At 40.4% G+C, this 19877-nt stretch overlaps 1 protein-coding gene across 3 annotated transcripts in view; it reads left to right on the top strand.

The window, feature by feature from the left end:
- The window catches only part of KAT6A (lysine acetyltransferase 6A), a 123661-nt gene extending 116364 nt beyond the window's left edge, over positions 1 to 7297 (top strand). For all 3 annotated transcript variants that reach the window (XM_007962314.3, XM_007962313.3, XM_073018053.1), the window contains exon 17: positions 1953 to 7297. In XM_007962314.3, coding sequence (XP_007960505.1) covers positions 1953 to 4612 — 2660 coding nt within the window. In that variant the 3' untranslated portion in view covers positions 4613 to 7297. The remainder of the gene's footprint in view (positions 1 to 1952) is intronic.
- Positions 7298 to 19877: the final 12580 nt, after the last annotated feature.

The raw sequence follows: 19877 nt of genomic DNA, 5'->3' as shown, positions 1-19877 counted from the left end.
GCCAGGTGCTCAGTAAGTAGTGTTAAATGAGTGAATGCTAAGAAGACAATTCTCCAGAAAGAGCAGATTCATGTAAATCAGAACTTGTGTCAGATCTGTTCAGGAGTCCTTCCTGAATTGTATCTCTAATGTGTCTTACCCAACTAGTAGTAAATTTCTCACAAATGGTAACAGTAACTCAAAATACATTTTATAGTGTAGATACAAATCCAATTATTTACTTTTAAAGTAGCCTAGTTGTCATTTCTTCTCTAGAGATACTGAAACTAGCTCTCATATATATGAGCCAGGTCAGAAACAAGTCTTTTTCACCCTAGCCTAAAGTTTTCCCGGTGTGTCATGCTGCCTGCATCTGCAGAGTGTTTATCTCCCGTGGGCTCAGAATGAGCTTTTTTACTTTGTTGGGTAAATTTGAAGAAATCTGTTTGTCCAGTCTCGGTACATAAACCTTTAGCTTTTATACATTAACTAGTTGAACTTTTTAATTCTTTTAAAAATTCAGTTTCAAATCTAGAAGATAAACTTGCATTTCCTCCATTCTCATATTGTCTATATAAAAGATACTTTTTTTTTTTTTGAGATGCAGTCTCTCTCTGTCACCCAGACTGGAGTGCAGTGGCACAATCTCAGCTCACTGCAACCTCCACCTCCCGGGTTCAAGCGATTTTCATGCCTCAGCCTCCCAAGTAGTTGGGATTATAGGTGCATGCCACCACGCCCGGCTAATTTTTGTATTTTCAGTAGAGACGGAGTTTCACCATGTTGGCCAGGCTGGTCTCAAACTCCTGACCTCAAAGTGATCCGCCTGCCTCGGACTCCCAAAGTGCTGGGATTACAGGCCTGGCCAACAAATACTTTTAATATAGTGATAAGATGAATGAGTTCTTTGCTCTATCATGAATGATTCTACAAAGTTTAACTTGTTATGTTTTGAAATACGTAACTAAGAAACTAAAAATTTATTTTGTAAATTTGGCACTTTACATTCTTAGATCATTGTACACTAAAATAGTACCCCTGATGAAGTTCCCGTTGACTTAGATTTTTGCTGATGCAGCCATTTCCTTTGTTGACTTTCAAGTTGGTACTACTAACTGTGTCTTCTTTTTAGCTGTGCCCCCACCGCATCATGTTCTTGTCTTGGTATTCTTATCCTTTAAAAATTAATGGGGAATGTGAGTGTACTTAATGCCATTGAACTTACACTTAGAAATGGTTAAAATTTTAAGTTTTATGTTACGTATAGTTTACCATTGTTTTTTTAAAATGCTAATAATATAAAATTTATTTTTAATGAATGTAATTGGTGCTTTAATTTTTTCTTGTTTGTCTAGGTCTAAATGTCAGTTTTTGTCTAGGACTAAATAAATGCTTTGCAGCTATTCCCATACAAACATAACATTAACTGAACAGCTGTTCACATACAATGGCTCAGTCATGGCCTAGAGTAATTGGTTCATCATACTACCTGAAGTGATGATTTGTGGAAACTAAGAAAGTCGGAGATACAATATAAGTCACAAGCAGAAAAAAAAGAAAATAAGCTAATTTGTAACTTTTAGTAGAGACAACTTGATAAAAGTACTGCTTACTACTAATTTGCCTCTTTATAAAGTTCATCTCCGTTCTACAGATGAAGAAACTGAAACATAGAATAACTTCCCACAGCCATGCAGCTGATGATGATAGTCTTGAATTGGTTCTAACTAGTGTCTTATAACATAATGCTGACCAGGATTCTTTCATAGTTCTGCCAATTCACTGTGACTTAGAATGTCACTAATTAGTTTTATCCTGTAGGTTCTTAACTTTAAAATAAAGACAATCAGCAGTTTTTAAAAGTAATGATTAATAAAGTCATTTCTGTTGTACATGCTAGTCTCAGAAGAAAGAACTAGAAAATGTAAGACCTTGTAACCTGTCTTTATTTTTTTTTTTCCCTTCCTGTATAGACACTCCTATCCTAAAGCCAGTATCTCTCTTGAGAAAACGTGATGTGAAGAATTCTCCTCTTGAGCCAGATACATCCACACCTTTGAAAAAGAAAAAGGGATGGCCCAAAGGCAAGAGTCGCAAACCAATCCACTGGAAGAAAAGACCTGGTCGAAAACCAGGATTTAAGTTGAGTCGGGAAATCATGCCAGTTTCTACTCAAGCATGCGTCATTGAGCCTGTTGTCCCCATTCCTAAAGCTGGACGTAAACCCAAGATCCAGGAGAGTGAAGAAACTGTTGAGCCAAAAGAAGACATGCCCCTAACCGAGGAGAGGAAGGAGGAGGAGATGCAAGCAGAGGCAGAAGAAGCTGAAGAGGGTGAGGAAGAGGATGCAGCCAGCAGTGAAGTCCCAGTAGCCTCTCCAGCAGACAGCAGCAATAGTCCTGAGACCGAAACTAAGGAGCCCGAGGTGGAGGAGGAAGAAGAGAAGCCCCGTGTCTCAGAGGAGCAGAGGCAGTCGGAGGAGGAGCAGCAGGAATTAGAGGAGCCAGAACCAGAGGAGGAGGAGGATGCAGCTGCAGAGACTGCCCAGAATGATGACCACGATGCTGATGATGAGGATGATGGCCACCTGGAGTCCACAAAGAAAAAGGAGCTGGAGGAACAGCCCACGAGGGAAGATGTCAAGGAGGAGCCTGGTGTTCAAGAGTCTTTTTTAGATGCTAATACGCAGAAGAGTAGGGAAAAAATAAAGGATAAAGAGGAAACTGAGTTGGATTCCGAAGAGGAGCAACCTTCCCATGACACGTCCGTGGTGTCAGAGCAGATGCCTGGGTCTGAGGACGACCACGAAGAAGACTCCCACACTAAGGAAGAGTTAATCGAATTAAAAGAGGAGGAAGAGATTCCTCATAGTGAACTGGATCTGGAAACTGTACAGGCAGTGCAGTCTTTGACTCAAGAAGAAAGCAATGAGCATGAGAGCGCCTACCAGGACTGTGAGGAAACTCTAGCAGCATGTCAGACTCTGCAGAGTTATACCCAGGCTGACGAGGACCCTCAGATGTCCATGGTTGAAGACTGTCATGCATCAGAACATAACAGCCCTATCTCCTCTGTTCAGTCTCACCCCAGCCAGTCAGTCCGTTCAGTCAGCAGTCCCAACGTGCCTGCCCTTGAGAGTGGCTACACCCAGATCAGCCCGGAACAAGGATCCCTGTCCGCACCCTCTATGCAGAACATGGAGACCAGCCCCATGATGGATGTGCCTTCCGTATCAGACCACTCTCAGCAGGTGGTGGACAGCGGCTTCAGTGACCTGGGCAGCATTGAGAGCACCACAGAAAACTATGAGAACCCGAGCAGTTATGACTCCACGATGGGCGGCAGCATCTGTGGGAACAGCTCTTCCCAGAGCAGCTGCTCCTACGGTGGGCTGTCGTCCTCCAGCAGCCTCACCCAGAGCAGCTGTGTGGTCACTCAGCAGATGGCCAGCATGGGCAGCAGCTGCAGCATGATGCAGCAGAGCAGTGTCCAGCCTGCTGCCAACTGCAGCATCAAATCACCTCAGAGCTGTGTGGTGGAGAGGCCTCCCAGTAACCAGCAGCAGCAGCCACCGCCACCACCTCCACAGCAGCCGCAGCCACCGCCGCCACAACCACAACCAGCACCACAGCCTCCACCACCCCAGCAGCAGCCACAGCAGCAGCCGCAGCCTCAGCCCCAGCAGCCTCCGCCCCCACCCCCTCCCCAGCAGCAGCCCCCGCTGTCACAGTGTAGTATGAATAACAGTTTCACCCCAGCTCCTATGATCATGGAGATACCAGAATCTGGAAGCACTGGGAACATAAGTATCTATGAGAGGATTCCAGGGGATTTTGGTGCTGGCAGCTACTCTCAACCATCAGCCACCTTCAGCCTAGCCAAGCTGCAGCAGCTGACCAACACCATTATGGACCCTCATGCCATGCCTTATAGCCATTCTCCTGCTGTGACTTCCTATGCAACCAGTGTTTCTCTGTCCAATACAGGACTGGCTCAGCTGGCTCCGTCTCATCCCTTAGCTGGGACTCCTCAAGCACAAGCCACCATGACGCCACCCCCAAACTTGGCATCCACTACCATGAACCTCACATCTCCTCTGCTCCAGTGCAACATGTCTGCCACCAACATTGGCATTCCTCACACGCAGAGATTGCAAGGGCAAATGCCAGTGAAGGGGCACATTTCCATCCGCTCCAAGTCTGCACCACTGCCCTCTGCGGCTGCTCACCAGCAGCAGCTGTATGGCCGCAGCCCGTCGGCAGTTGCCATGCAGGCTGGCCCTCGTGCACTGGCTGTTCAGCGTGGCATGAACATGGGGGTTAATCTGATGCCTACCCCCGCCTATAATGTCAATTCCATGAATATGAACACCTTGAATGCCATGAACAGCTATCGAATGACACAGCCCATGATGAACAGCAGTTACCATAGTAACCCTGCCTACATGAACCAGACAGCACAGTATCCTATGCAGATGCAGATGGGAATGATGGGGAGCCAGGCCTATACCCAGCAGCCTATGCAGCCAAACCCTCATGGGAACATGATGTACACGGGCCCCTCCCATCACAGCTACATGAACGCTGCTGGCGTGCCCAAGCAGTCACTCAATGGACCTTACATGAGAAGATGAGCAAGATGGACTTGCAATCAAAAACTTAAATATATATAAATAAAGGAACCTTTTATACTGACAAACCAGAGAAAAATGGACCTTTTTCCAGTTAAAATATTGCTGTAGGTTTAGAGGAATTTTTCTTTGGTTTATTTTATTTTTTAGAAAACCTGATCTTCTCTTTTTTTGGGTTCATTTTGTTCTGGGTTTTGGTTTTCTTCACAATCTTGAACATTTTACAGTAGAACTCATCTAAAAATGGATTTGGGGATGGGGAAACATGCACAAAATCTTTTCATAATTAAAAAGAGCCTTACTTTCTTTACATACCACATGGACAGATTTTGTGTAAAAGTGAATTATCTTTATTTTAAAATGTATGTTTCCCCTCACTGTTTGCAGCTCCCAGTGTTGTCATTTTTAAATGTTATATACATCTCAAGGGTTAACCAGACCCTTTCCTCCAAACCCAACCTTTCATTTCCTACTTCATTCCAGCAGGAGGCACTTAGGGGAGACTTGGATGGGGACATGGAGAACAACCCAAGCTCCTTAAACTTATTATTATTGTTAATATTATTATTATTATTATTAATAAAGTGAGGCAGGAAAATGCTTCTCCTTTTAAAATCCCCTCCACTCCCCACACACACACACCTCTTGAAACCCTTCCCCAAGAATGTTTCTTTATAGACGGACTTCATTGAAATCTTTGTTCTTGAATCAAGTGTAATATAATTTTCTTCTTTTTTAAAATACTCCCACTCAGCACTCAGAGACACAAAAATACTGTAAGTCTCAATTAACAGCAGAATCTCAGAGAAAAGCTGTTTGCAATCCAAATCCAGCCTTTGGAGGAATAGAGATGGTCAATTAACAATCAAAAAGAGGAGATTAACCTCTTGTTTTTTACCACCTGGTGAATCAGCCATAACGCACACACGCCACCTAGCCTCTTGTTTCTAGTATGTACTTTGAAATGCTAACTGAGGGTCTTGATGCTTGAGCCTTTGATAAAACTCAAATAGCAGTCCCCAGTGATTTGCCTCTTAACGTTCTTTCTTAAAATGTTGGTGGATGACTGTACATTTTAGTGATTTGAAAAATAACTGACAAACCATTGACACTGTTTATTTTTATGTTGGAAGAGATGGCACAGATGCGTGTCAGAAGGGAGATCACAGTGTGAGTTTCATAGCTATTTAAATGATACATACCTCTAGTTTTTGTTTGTCTTTTGAGGTCTTGAGTTCATCCCCTGTGAATCAGAGTGCACAAGCACCTCTCCTGTGAGTGGCTAATGAGAAGAGGGACAGACCGACCACCAGCACAGTAGGGCAGATCTGGACAGCAGGATGTTATAACGCAGGTTCATGTATTGCTCCCAACTCCCTTCTGTTTTTCTCTCGTGCAACTAGTTCGCCCATTCTCTTCCTTTTACTTGCTCCAGGGATAGGTAAAAAATATATATATATATATGTGTGTGTGTGTGTATATATATATATATATATATATATTCCATCATTAGAAGATGGAAACTATTATACCACTTGGTATGTGCAGTCAAATATCCAAAAGGGGGAAGTACTGCTTAAAGAAATATCTGTAAGCATTAAATTCTCTCCTTTATTTGTACATTTTATATAGATAAATTTTTAAAGTACTAATTAGGCATTAACTTTTTTCAAATGCACAGGTTTGTTGGTTTTTTTATACACTTTAATTGATTTTCTCAAGCGTGCTAGGTAGAAACAGGCAGAATTCCACATCTTCCCACTCTCAGCTCTGAGCATGTGCAAGGCTGTGTAGGACCCAGTTTCTCTGTATATACTATTCCAGTTCCCAGTCATCTATGTAGAAAGTGCACTGTGCTGCCCTCGCCCTACATTTTCAGCTGTGTCATTGCTTCCTGGTTGGGGTGGGGACGGGGTGGGTCGGGAGGGAGGTATATTGGGAGGAGGGTGGGTCAAGGCAGAAGGAGAAGCTGTTGAAATGAGGGCCGTGAATTCAGTTTATGTTGGTTTGCAGTTGTGTTTGGTTTTGTTTCTTTAAAAAAAATTCAATCGGGCAGCTCCCTTTTCCACAAGCCTCTTTGTGACTGTAGAACTATTGTAGAAAAAAATGTTCTTTTCTATATTATAAAAGAAATTATCCAACACAGTAATATTGGTACCTGTCATTTTTTCACTTCTGTTTAAAAAAAAATGTATTTTTAGCAAGATAACTTGGGTAATCTTCTAAAAAATAAATTTAAAAACTCACTGTTAGTGACTTTGATGCCTTTTAAAATGAGAGCTTTTTCATTTCATTCCATCTTTAAAATTTTTTATCTTTGTTGTAGAATATTAAAAACTATTTTAAGAAAGATAAAAATTCTCTTTAAAGAGATCTTTAGCGTGTGTGAATAGAGCTCCAGATGCCTCTAAAAGCCGCATGTACAAAGGAAGCCACGTCTATCCTGTCTGTTTATATTTGCTTTTCCTGTTTTGTAACCTCTTTGTACTTTGTTCCTGGTGACTTGTAAGCTAAGGGGAAGGGGTGCCTAGATGCCTTTGTATCTCTCCATGTCACGCGCTCCTGGGCCAGCCGGCCTCCCTTCCTCTCCTTGTATGTAATATCTTTTTTTCCCCTTTCTAGCAAGTACTTTCAAAAGAACTCTGTACATTTTAACATAAAAAATAAATTATGTTGAGCCATTTTGGATGTCTGTCTTGCATGTGGAGTTTTTCTCCCTTCCCAGAATGTCAGAACTCTTCATTTCTTGTTCTACACCCAGAGACCTATAAACATTAGCCTTTTGATTTCCCTCTCTATTATAGAAGTACAAGTCCATGGCCTTGCTTTGAAATTCTGGTTTTCATTTATGTCTGTGTTTAAATGCCAACAATATGGATGGGTTTTCCATTTCCAAAGAACATGGCAGAGTAACCCTACTTTGGATTTTGTAGGGGCATTCATATGAAAAGCTTCTAAAGGGATTTTAATTCCTGTCCCCTGGGCTTCCCCCAAAAAAGCAATTGCAATAACAAGTAGCTCCTAGACTTGTGATAAATTGGAGGAGTAATTTTTATAGATCTTATTTTATAATGTAACAGTATTTTTAAAGGAAAGCGGTTTTTTTTTTTTGTTTTTTTTTTTCCTCATTTCATTTTACCTAATTGAGTAATCTAGGAAGATTTGTCATTCTCGTTTTGCCAGAATTCAAGGCTCTGAACACTGACTACTTTTTAGTGTTCTCTTTTGGGTTGTGTTTGCCTCTTATCATTTAGAATTGTGGACAGGAGGCAGAGTCCAGAAAATTAGATGGGAAATTGGCCTTAGTTTCTGGCGGTAGGCACTAAGGCAGATTCAAGTTTTAGCGGCCTCCACACTTCCTCACACACTGAGGAGTTGAGGAACTGTACATGACATTACCTATAGCAGACATTTGTTCTGTATAGTCATGTCATCTCAAAAGGAATGGTTTGTGTCCCTTGATTTCTTGGCTGGCTCACATAACCATTATTTGGACACAGGCTGTGTCACTGTGCTATGCAGTTACTAGTGGATTGTCTTGAAAACATTCTTGCCTTGCTACTGAAAAGTATTGCTTAAAGTAATTTCAACATAAAGCAATTCTGTTTTTTCAGTATAAGAGAATGTAGCCAAAGACCGTATTCTAGACTTTCAAAAAGCGTATATGAATATATTTACTATATATTGCATTTAAGTATAATTTGAATTATATAATCCCATGGAACGAATGAATTGTTCGGAGTAGGGAAGGTGTTCCTATTTCTTTGTTGTCTGTCCACATCCTGCAGAGAGTAGATGGGGGAGGAAAATGAAGTGACACACAGTCAATGTGTGTGATACTGAGAGCCCTAGTCCACCAACCTATTGTCGAACATTCAGAAACTAGAGCACCAGGAATCCCATTCTTTTAAAGCCTTTCTGGGCACTTTAGGTGGTGCTTGGCTTCCTTTGTAGCATGGTGGCACCTGTATGAACTCCCTGAACACCAGAGTCTTGGCAGCCTCACAATTCCAGCTCTTTAGGTGAAAATTATTTCAGCTTATCCAAATCACAGCTCAGGCAGTGTGGTGATTTTCGTCATATTCCTTCCTTTAGTTCATAATGTACAAGATGTGGGTCAATGGTGATGGTAATTGAAAGGAATAGTGAAACAAAAATTGCTCTCTTCGGCAGAATAGAGTATCCAGGATCCTTATGATGAGTGGTGGGGAAAAGGAGCTCTACTTCTTATTGATGTGATATTCAAGAAATCTAAAAATTTGAATGATTCCTGTAAACTCAAAATATAATTTAGAGTAACATTTTTAGTGTTGGCAAGTGTCTGGAATTCTTTTTTTTTTTTTTTCCAGGACGGAGTCTTGCTCTGTCGCCCAGGCTGGAGTGCAGTGGCACGATCTCGGCTCACTGCAGGCTCTGCCTCCTGGATTCACGCCATTCTCCTGCCTCAGCCTCCTGAGTAGCGGTGACTACGGGCGCCTGCCCCCACGCCCAGCTTATTTTTTTTTGTTTTTAGTAGAGGTGGGGTTTCACCATGTTAACCAGGATGGTCTAGATCTCCTGACCTCATGATCGGCCTCCCAAAGTGCTAGGATTACAGGCATGAGCCACTGCGCCCGGTCGTGTCTGAATTCTTGAGCATGGTCATCCAAGTAAAAGCCTACAGTCCCCAGAACAAAACCCAACCCATTTTTGCTAATAAGTTTCTGTTAGTGGGCAGCATGGGTTTGTTATGTAAATTGATATGATTACGTAACACAACATAGACCCATAGATTTTCTTTCCAGAGTGACAGCTACAGATGGGGCTTCATGGAGATTTTTAGCTATGTTAGTAAGGAGCCTACATACTGGTATACCAATTGCATAAAGCCTCAAAAGGGTGGCAGCTGTCATTTTTGCCTAAAATAAGGAAAACTGGAGATATGATGGACTTTGGTTTTTGAGGTCTTTTAAAGCCCTAGACAGAGATAGTCATAGGGAATGTTTTCCTGTGGCTATCAATGAACAAACTTTGTGAGTGTGAAATACACATTCTTGTTATTTCAAGGAGAAAATGTTCTAACATTTAACTTTTTACTAAATAGACATTTCTGAAAGTCACATTTAAGCCATTTCAAAAAAGAAATAGTGAATGTGTTCTCTGGGATGGTGAGTTCATTTTTAACTGTACTTAGTTTATACATGCACAAAGATGAGCCAGTAAGGTAAGCATGATGAACTGATGAGCCAGTAAGATAAGCATGATGAACCAACGTCAGCTGTCGCCTGTGCTTCAAGTGCACACCAATGTTTCACTTTAGAGCTGGTGCATTTAATTGGAATTTCTATTAATAGGCATTGAAAAATGAACATCTACTTAATGTTGGAAGACATGAGTCATTCAAATCACCTCTCATTAAAATTGGCCTTAAAGAGCTTTTTGAGCCCCAGAATCTTAATATTTTAAAAGTTTTATATAAAACCTTTAAATTGGTATCCTGAGTTTAAAGTCTGTTGTGAACAAAGTAAAGAAAAATGTTCATACACAATTTCCTTGCTAAGACTGAGGCTCTGTCCCATGTACAAGCAAGTTTTACTGGTTTAATTGATGTGTTACATTTAGTAAAATTGCTTGATTTAGTTTTTTTCTTTTTTTCTTTTCTTTCTTTTTTCTTGAGACAGAGTCTGACTCTGTCACCCAGGCTGGAATGCAGTGGCACTATCACAGCTCACTGCAGCCTCGACCTCCTGGGCTCAAGTGATCCTCCCACCTCAGCCTTTCCAAATGCTATGGTTTTCTTTGTAAATGAAGGTTAATAAAGCAATTGTAGTCAATTACATCAAAATGGTTGAATTTGATCATAGTTTTCCAAAGAAAATGAAAACATTGACAAAGAGACAGTGATTAAGACTTTACTAAAGGCAAGGACTTGTTGCAAAATGGGATAATTACATGCTTTCAAAGAAGTTTGTCTTACTTCCTGTTTAGAGAAAACAGCTAAAATTAACTAGAACTCCTAACCTGACATCCTCAAAGGATGACTGAAAGTTGTAAATCTGAAAGCTGAATCATATGGAATATTGCAAGAACAACTTTAAAGGCCAGGAAGTAGTTCAATTAAAAGAACAGAGGAATACAAAGCCAAGCAGACCCAAGCCAGCTGCTGCCACTCACCTTTGCTGAGTCACTGCCCGGGGATCTCAGGTTGCAGTGCTGCTTCTATCAGGCGACTCCCCGCTCCATGGGGTCGGCCTTGCTGCTGGCAGGCTGCTGTCTAAACTGCTTTCCTCTGCAGCCTCAGGTGTCACGCAAAGACATGAAAATGCTCATGCAATAGAGGGACTTGGTTCTCTTACATCTTTTTTAAACCCCTTGTTATTGTGAAAATAAAGCACATACAGAAAAGTCAATAAAACATATGTAGCTGAATGCATTTGTCTAAAGTGAATACCTCTGTACAAATAAATCAGGCTGTAAAATAGAACAGCAGCTCAGTAGTCCCTCCACTGTGGCTCAGAGGGCCGTTCCTAAGCACAGTCTTCCCTCCCAAGTGGAGATAATCACCACACAGGCTTAGGCGGTAAATCTTTTTCTTGTATCTTACTACCTAGGTGTGCATTCTTAAGCATCGTAGCTTCGCTCTATCGTGTTTTGAAGTTAACGGAAATGGAATCACACAGTTTGCATCTGTACGATTGTGAGATTTTGTTTATGAGATGTTTGTGAGATTTGTTTATGAAGTTGGATGTTGCTGTAGTTCATTTATTTTAACTACTGTATAATATTCTATTATATGACTACAGAAAATGTGTTTATACATTCTAAAGTTGTCAAATATACAGGTTTCAGTTTGGGTTATTACCAATGATGCTGCTGTGTTTAATCCCACATGCATCTGGTGCACATTTGCAGACATTGCTCATAGGTATGCTCCTAAAAGGGGAATTGCTGGATGATCAGGCAGGCGTAACTCCAGCTGCACCACCTAATGCCAAGCTCAAAAGTAACCATTCAATTTCTTCTTTTTGGCCCCCATCAGCCGTGTATGAGAGTTCTTGTTATTCCACATTCTTGTCAATACTTGATATTTTCAAATATTTCAATTTCTGCCAGTCTGGTGTGTGTGTGTAGTGGAATCTCTGTGATTTTCTTTTGCATTTCTCTGATTACTAATGAGGTTGAGTACCTTTTCATATGCTTATTGGCTATTTGAGGTTCCTCATTTGTGAAGAGTGTGTTTAAGTCTTGTGCCTGGATCGTTATTGAGTTGCCTTTTTCTTATTGATTTATAGGAGTACTTTATATACTTTGAATAAGAGTCTTTGGTCAGTTACATATGTTACACATATCTTCTGCCATTCTGGGACTTGCCCTTTCACTTTAAGGATATCTTTTGATGAACATAAGTTTTTAATGTGTTCCAAGTTCAATAATATCTTCCTTTATGGGTAGAGCTTTTTTCTGTGTGGGTTGGGAAATCTTTCCCTACTCTGAGATTATAATGATTTTATCTGATATTCCCTAGTTTCTAACAGCTTCATTATTTTGCTTACATCGTTAAATCTTTAATATATCTGAAATTGATTTTTGTTCATGGTATGAGGTAGGGACCAGTTTCATTTTTTCCTCATATGGAGACACAGTTCTGACAGCACTCATTCTTTCTCCACTGCTCTATGTCAAGTGTCTATATACGCATCAGCCTATTTCTGGATGATTTATTCTGCTTCATTGATCTCTATGTCTATTCTGGCTTGATTACTGTAGCTACAAAATAAATCTTCATATTAAGTAAAAAAAGTCCTCCTCCTAAGTTGTTTTTCTTCTTCAGAAGTGATTGACCCTTCTAGGCTTTGTCCATATATTTTTAGAATTAATGTATTAGATTCCTAAATGATCATATTGACATTTTATTTTGATTGCATTTATTCTAAAAATCAATTTAATGAAAATTGACAACAGTATTGATTCTTCCATTCATTGAACATAATATATATATATTTTTTTGGTCTTACAACACTGGCTCAGTACAGTGTTGAAGTCATTAGAGCAGGCATACCCTTAATCAGATGAAGAACTATCCATTCAATTCCTAGTTTCCTAAGAGTGTTTATCATAAAAGGATGTTGAATTTTATCAAACACTTTTTCTGTATTATTGGAAAGGCATGATTTTTCTCTCTCATACACACATGCATTGCATATAATTAAACACAAGACAATTTCATATCAATTCGGAAGGGATAAATGGAGTTAAAGTGCTTCAATGTCTTTCCAATGTCTTGATTAATATTACTGAGAAAGATACTTTTTTTGAAAGACACATATTTTAATTTCCAGGGTAATCACTAAAAGAACAGAAACAGTGTGTAACTTCCAAAATAATACAAGGAGAAAATGGAATGATAAAATGTAAAAAATAATCTGAAGGAAACAAAGGAGAGAAAAGACAAAGACATGTAAATAGAAAATCCATTATAAATAGACTTAAACCCAAATATATCAGTAATCAAGTGATTTGTAAATGGACTAAATATTCCAATTAAATGACACAGATTATTAGAAAAAGCTAAAAAATCTTATATGTTGTTTATAAGAGAAACATCAAAAACATAAGAAAAGCAAAAGTTAAAAAAATAGAAAAACTGAGAGGCGGAGCAAGATGGCCGAATAGGAACAGCTCCAGTCTCCAGCTCCCAGTGCAACTGACACAGAAGACAGGTGATTTCTGCATTATCAACTGAGGTACTGGGTTCATCTCACTGGGGAGTGCTGGACAATTGGTGCTGGTCAGCTGTTGCAGCCCGACCAGCGAGAACTGAAGCAGGGTGAGGCATCACCTCACCTGGGAAGCGCAAGGGGGAAGGGAATCCCTTTTCCTAGCCAGGGGAACTGAGACACACAACACCTGGAAAATCGGGTAACTCCCACCCTAATACTGTGCTTTAAGCAAATGGGCACACCAGGAGATTATATCCCACACCTGGCCGGGAGGGTCCCACGCCCACGGAGCCTTCCTCATTGCTAGCACAGCAGTCTGCAATCTAACCACAAGGCAGCAGCGAGGCTGGGGGAGGGGCGCCTGCCATTACTGAGGCTTAAGTAGGTAAACAAAGCCCTGGGAAGATCGAACTGGGTGGAGCTCACAGCAGTTCAAGGAGGCCTGCCAGTCTCTGTAGACTCCACCTCTGGGAACAGGGCACAGCTAAACAATAACAACAACAACAACAACAAAGCAGCAGAAACCTCTGCAGACGCAAATGAGTCTGTCTGACAGCTTTGAAGAGAGCGGTGGATCTCCCAACACAGAGGCTGAGATCTGAGAACGGACAGACTGCCTGCTCAAGTGGGTCCCTGACCCCTGAGTAGCCTAACTGGGAGACATCCTCCACTAGGGGCAGACCGACACCCCACACCTCACACGGTGGAGTACACCACTGAGAGGAAGCTTCCAAAGCAAGAATCAGACAGGTACACTCGCTGTTCAGCAGTATTCTATCTTCTGCAGCCTCTGCTGCTGACACCCAGGCAAACAGGGTCTGGAGTGGACCTAAAGCAATCTCCAACAGACCTACAGCTGAGGGTCCTGACTGTTAGAAGGAAAACTATCAAACAGGAAGGACACCCACACCAAAACCCCATCAGTACGTCACCATCATCAAAGACCAGAGGCAGATAAAACCACAAAGATGGGGAAAAAGCAGGGCAGAAAAGCTGGAAATTCAAAAAATAAGAGCACATCTCCCCCCTCCAAAGGAATGCAGCTCATCGCCAGCAACGGATCAAAGCTGGACAGAGGATGACTTTGACGAGATGTGAGAAGAAGGCTTCAGTCCATCAAACTTCTCAGAGCTAAAGGAGGAATTATGTACCCAGCGCGAAGAAACTAAAAATCTTGAAAAAAGAGTGGAAAAATTGATAACCAGAATAATTAATGCAGAGAAGGCCATAAACGAACGGACAGAGATGAAAACCATGACACGAGAAATACGTGACAAATGCACAAGCTTCAGTAACCGACTCGATCAACTGGAAGAAAGAATATCAGCGATTGAGGATCAAATGAATGAAATGAAGCGAGAAGAGAAATCTAAAGAAAAAAGAAGAAAAAGAAATGAACAAAGCCTGCAAGAAGTATGGGATTATATAAAAAGACCAAATCTACGTCTGATTGGGGTGCCTGAAAGTGAGGGGGAAAATGGAACCAAGTTGGAAAACACCCTTCAGGATATCATCCAGGAGAACTTCCCCAATCTAGTAGGGCAGGCCAACATTCAAATTCAGGAAATACAGAGAACGCCACAAAGATACTCCTCGAGAAGAGCAACTCCAAGACACATAATTGCCAGATTCACCAAAGTTGAAATGAAGGAAAAAATCTTAAGGGCAGCCAGAGAGAAAGGTCAGGTTACCCACAAAGGGAAGCCCATCAGACTAACAGCAGATTTCTCAGCAGAAACTCTACAAGCCAGGAGAGAGTGGGGGCCAATATTCAACATTCTTAAAGAAAAGAATTTTAAACCCAGAATTTCATATCCAGTCAAATTGTTTCATAAGTGAAGGAGAAATAAAATCCTTTACAGATAAGCAAATGCTTAGAGATTTTGTCACCACCAGGCCTGCCTTACAAGAGACCATGAAGGAAGCACTAAACATGGAAAGGAACAACCGGTACCAGCCATTGCAAAAACATGCCAAAATGTAAGGACCATCGAGGCTAGGAAGAAAGTGCATCAACTAACGAGCAAAATAACCAGTTAATATCATAATGGCAGGATCAAGTTCACACATAACAATATTAACCTTAAATGTAAATGGACTAAATGCTCCAATTAAAAGACACAGACTGGCAAACTGGATAAAGATTCAAGACCCATCAGTCTGCTGTATTCAGGAGACCCATCTCACGCGCAGAGACATACATAGGCTCAAAATAAAGGGATGGAGGAAGATCTACCAAGCAAATGGAGAACAAAAAAAAGCAGGGGTTGCAATACTAGTCTCTGATACAACAGACTTTAAACCATCAAAGATCAAAAGAGACAAAGAAGGCCACTACATAATGGTAAAGGGATCAATTCAACAGGAAGAGCTAACTATCCTAAATATATATGCACCAAATACAGGAGCACCCAGATTCATAAAGCAAGTCCTTAGAGACTTACAAAGAGACTTAGACTCCCATACAATAATAATGGGAGACTTCAACACCCCACTGTCAACATTAGACAGATCAATGAGACAGAAAGTTAACAAGGATATCCAGGAATTGAACTCATCTCTGCAGCAAGCAGACCTAATAGACATCTACAGAACTCTCCACCCCAAATCAACAGAATATACATTCTTCTCAGCACCACATCGCACTTATTCCAAAATTGACCACACAGTTGGAAGTAAAGCACTCCACAGCAAATGTAAAAGAACAGAAAGTATAACAAACTGCCTCTCAGACCACAGTGCAATCAAACTAGAACTCAGGATTAAGAAACTCAATCAAAACTGCTCAACGACATGGAAACTGAACAACCCGCTCCTGAATGACTACTGGGTACATAACGAAATAAAGGCAGAAATAAAGATGTTCTTTGAAACCAATGAGAACAAAGATACAACATACCAGAATCTCTGGGACACATTTAAAGCACTGTGTAGAGGGAAATTTATAGCACTAAATGCCCACAAGAGAAAGCTGGAAAGATCTAAAATTGACACTCTAACATCACAATTAAAACAACTAGAGAAGCAAGAGCAAACACATTCAAAAGCTAGCAGAAGGCAAGAAATAACTAAGATCAGAGCAGAACTGAAGGAGACAGAGACACAAAAAACCCTCCAAAAAATCAATGAATCCAGGAGTTGGTTTTTGGAAAAGATCAACAAAATTGATAGACCACTAGCAAGACTAATAAAGAAGAAAAGAGAGAAGAATCAAATAGATGCAATAAAAAATGATAAAGGGGATATCACCACTGACCCCACAGAAATACAAACTACCATCAGAGAATACTATAAACACCTCTATGCAAATAAACTAGAAAATCTAGAAGAAATGGATAATTTCCTGGACACTTACACTCTCCCAAGACTAAACCAGGAAGAAGCTGAATACCTGAATAGACCAATAGTAGGCTCTGAAATTGAGGCAATAATTAATAGCCTACCAACAAAAAAAAGTCCAGGACCAGATGGATTCACAGCTGAATTCTACCAGAGGTACAAGGAAGAGCTGGTACCATTCCTTCTGAAACTATTCCAATCAACAGAAAAAGAGGGAATCCTCCCTAACTCATTTTATGAGGCCAACATCATCCTGATACCAAAGCCTGGCAGAGACACACACAAAAAAAAGAATTTTAGACCAATATCCCTGATGAACATCGATGCAAAAATCCTCAATAAAATACTGGCAAACCAGATCCAGCAGCATATCAAAAAGCTTATCCACCATGATCAAGTTGGCTTCATCCCTGGGATGCAAGGCTGGTTCAACATACGCAAATCAATAAACGTAATCCAGCATATAAACAGAACCAAAGACAAAAACCACATGATTGTCTCAATAGATGCAGAAAAGGCCTTTGACAAAATTCAGCAGCCCTTCGTGCTAAAAACTCTCAGCAAATTCGGTATTGATGGAATGTATCTCAAAATAATAAGAGCTATTTATGACAAACCCACAGCCAATATCATACTGAATGGGCAAAAACTGGAAAAATTCCCTTTGAAAACTGGCACAAGACAGGGATGCCCTCTCTCACCACTCCTATTCAACATAGTGTTGGAAGTTCTGGCTAGGGCAATCAGGCAAGAGAAAGAAATAAAGGTATTCAGTTAGGAAAAGAAGAAGTCAAATTGTCCCTGTTTGCAGATGACATGATTGTATATTTAGAAAACCCCATTGTCTCAGCCCAAAATCTCCTTAAGCTGATAAGCAACTTCAGCAAAGTCTCAGGATACAAAATTAATGTGCAAAAATCACAAGCATTCTTATACACCAGTAACAGACAAACAGAGAGCCAAATCATGAATGAACTTCCATTCACAATTGCTTCAAAGAGAATGAAATACCTAGGAATCCAACTTACAAGAGATGTAAAGGACCTCATCAAGGAGAACTACAAACCACTGCTCAGTGAAATAAAAGAGGACACAAACAAATGGAAGAACATACTATGCTCATGGATAGGAAGAATCAATATCATGAAAATGGCCATACTGCCCAAGGTAATTTATAGATTCAATGCCATCCCCATCAAGCTACCAATGAGTTTCTTCACAGAATTGGAAAAAACTGCTGTAAAGTTCATATGGAACCAAAAAAGAGCCCGCATTGCCAAGACAATCCTAAGTCAAAAGAACAAAGCTGGAGGCATCACGCTACCTGACTTCAAACTATACTACAAGGCTACAGTAACCAAAACAGCATGGTACTGGTACCAAAACAGAGATATAGACCAATGGAACAGAACAGAGTCCTCAGAAATAATACCACACATCTACAGCCATCTGATCTTTGACAAACCTGAGAGAAACAAGAAATGGGGAAATGATTCCCTATTTAATAAATGGTGCTGGGAAAATTGGCTAGCCATAAGTAGAAAGCTGAAACTGGATCCTTTACTTACTCCTTATACAAAAATTAATTCAAGATGGATTAGAGACTTAAATGTTAGACCTAATACCATAAAAACCCTAGAAGAAAACCTAGGTAATATCATTCAGGACATAGGCATGGGCAAGGACTTCATGTCTAAAATACCAAAAGCAATGAGCAACGAAAGCCAAAATTGACAAATGGGATCTAATTAAACTAAAGAGCTTCTGCACAGCAAAAGAAACTACCATCAGAGTGAACAGGCAACCTACAGAATGGGAGAAAATTTTTGCAATCTACTCATCAGACAAAGGGCTAATATCCAGAACCTGCAAAGAACTCAAACAAATTTACAAGAAAAAAACAACCCCATCAAAAAGTGGGCAAAGGATATGAACAGACATTTCTCAAAAGAGGACATTCATACAGCCAACAGACACATGAAAAAATGCTCATCACCACTGGCCATCAGAGAAATGCAAATCAAAACCACAATGAGATATCATCTCACACCAGTTAGAATGGCAATCATTAAAAAGTCAGGAAACAACAGGTGCTGAAGAGGATGTGGAGAAACAGGAACACTTTTACACTGTTGGTGGGATTGTAAACTAGTTCAACCATTATGGAAAACAGTATGGCGATTCCTCAAGGATCTAGAACTAGAAGTACCATATGACCCAGCCATCCCCTTACTGGGTATATACGCAAAGGATTATAAATCATGCTGCTATAAAGACACATGCACATGTATGTTTATTGCAGCACTATTCACAATAGCAAAGACTTGGAATCAACCCAAATGTCCATCAGTGACAGATTGGATTAAGAAAATGTGGCACATATACACCATGGAATACTATGCAGCCATTAAAAAAGATGAGTTTGTGTCTTTGGAGGGACATGGATGCAGCTGGAAACCATCATTCTCAGCAAACTATCGCAAGAACAGAAAACCAAACACCGCATGTTCTCACTCATAGGTGGGAACTGAACAATGAGATCATTTGGACTTGGGAAGGGGAACATCACACACCGGGGCCTATCATGGGGAGGGGGGAGGGGGGAGGGATTGCATTGGGAGTTATACCTGATGTAAATGACGAGTTGATGGGTGCTGACGAGTTGATGGGTGCAGCACACCAACATGGCACAAGTATACATATGTAACAAACCTGCACGTTATGCCCATGTACCCTAGAACTTAAAGTATAATTTAAAAAAAATAGAAAAACTATGTTAGGAAATCACTAACAAAAGAAAGCATTAGTATAGGTATATTAATATGAGACAAAATAGAATTTAAGGCAAAAAGGATTACCAAAATAAAGAGGGTTAATAATGGTAAAAGTTTGAATTCATCAGGAAGGTATAAAAATTCTAAATTCATTTGGCCTTATTAATGTGATCCTAAAATATGTAAGTCAAAAATGGGCAAAACTGTAATGAGAGAAAAATCATAGAGGGAGTTTTTTTTTAAAAAAAAATTAATATACTTGATTTACTAGACCAGTTTTAGGTTCACAGCAAAATTGAGTGGAAAGTACAAAATGTTCCTTGTCCCCACACATGTACGGCCTCCCCAATTATTGGCATCCTCCTCCACAGTGGTACATTTGTTACAATTGATCTACATTATCACCCAAAGTCTATAGTTGACATTAGAGTTCACTCTTCATGTTATACATTCTAT

The sequence above is a fragment of the Chlorocebus sabaeus genome, chromosome 8, assembly GCF_047675955.1.
Source record: "Chlorocebus sabaeus isolate Y175 chromosome 8, mChlSab1.0.hap1, whole genome shotgun sequence".
Classification (NCBI taxonomy): domain Eukaryota; kingdom Metazoa; phylum Chordata; class Mammalia; order Primates; family Cercopithecidae; genus Chlorocebus; species Chlorocebus sabaeus.
The sequence above is the reverse complement of the archived record's forward strand: the minus strand, read 5'-3'. Positions and strand labels throughout refer to the sequence as shown.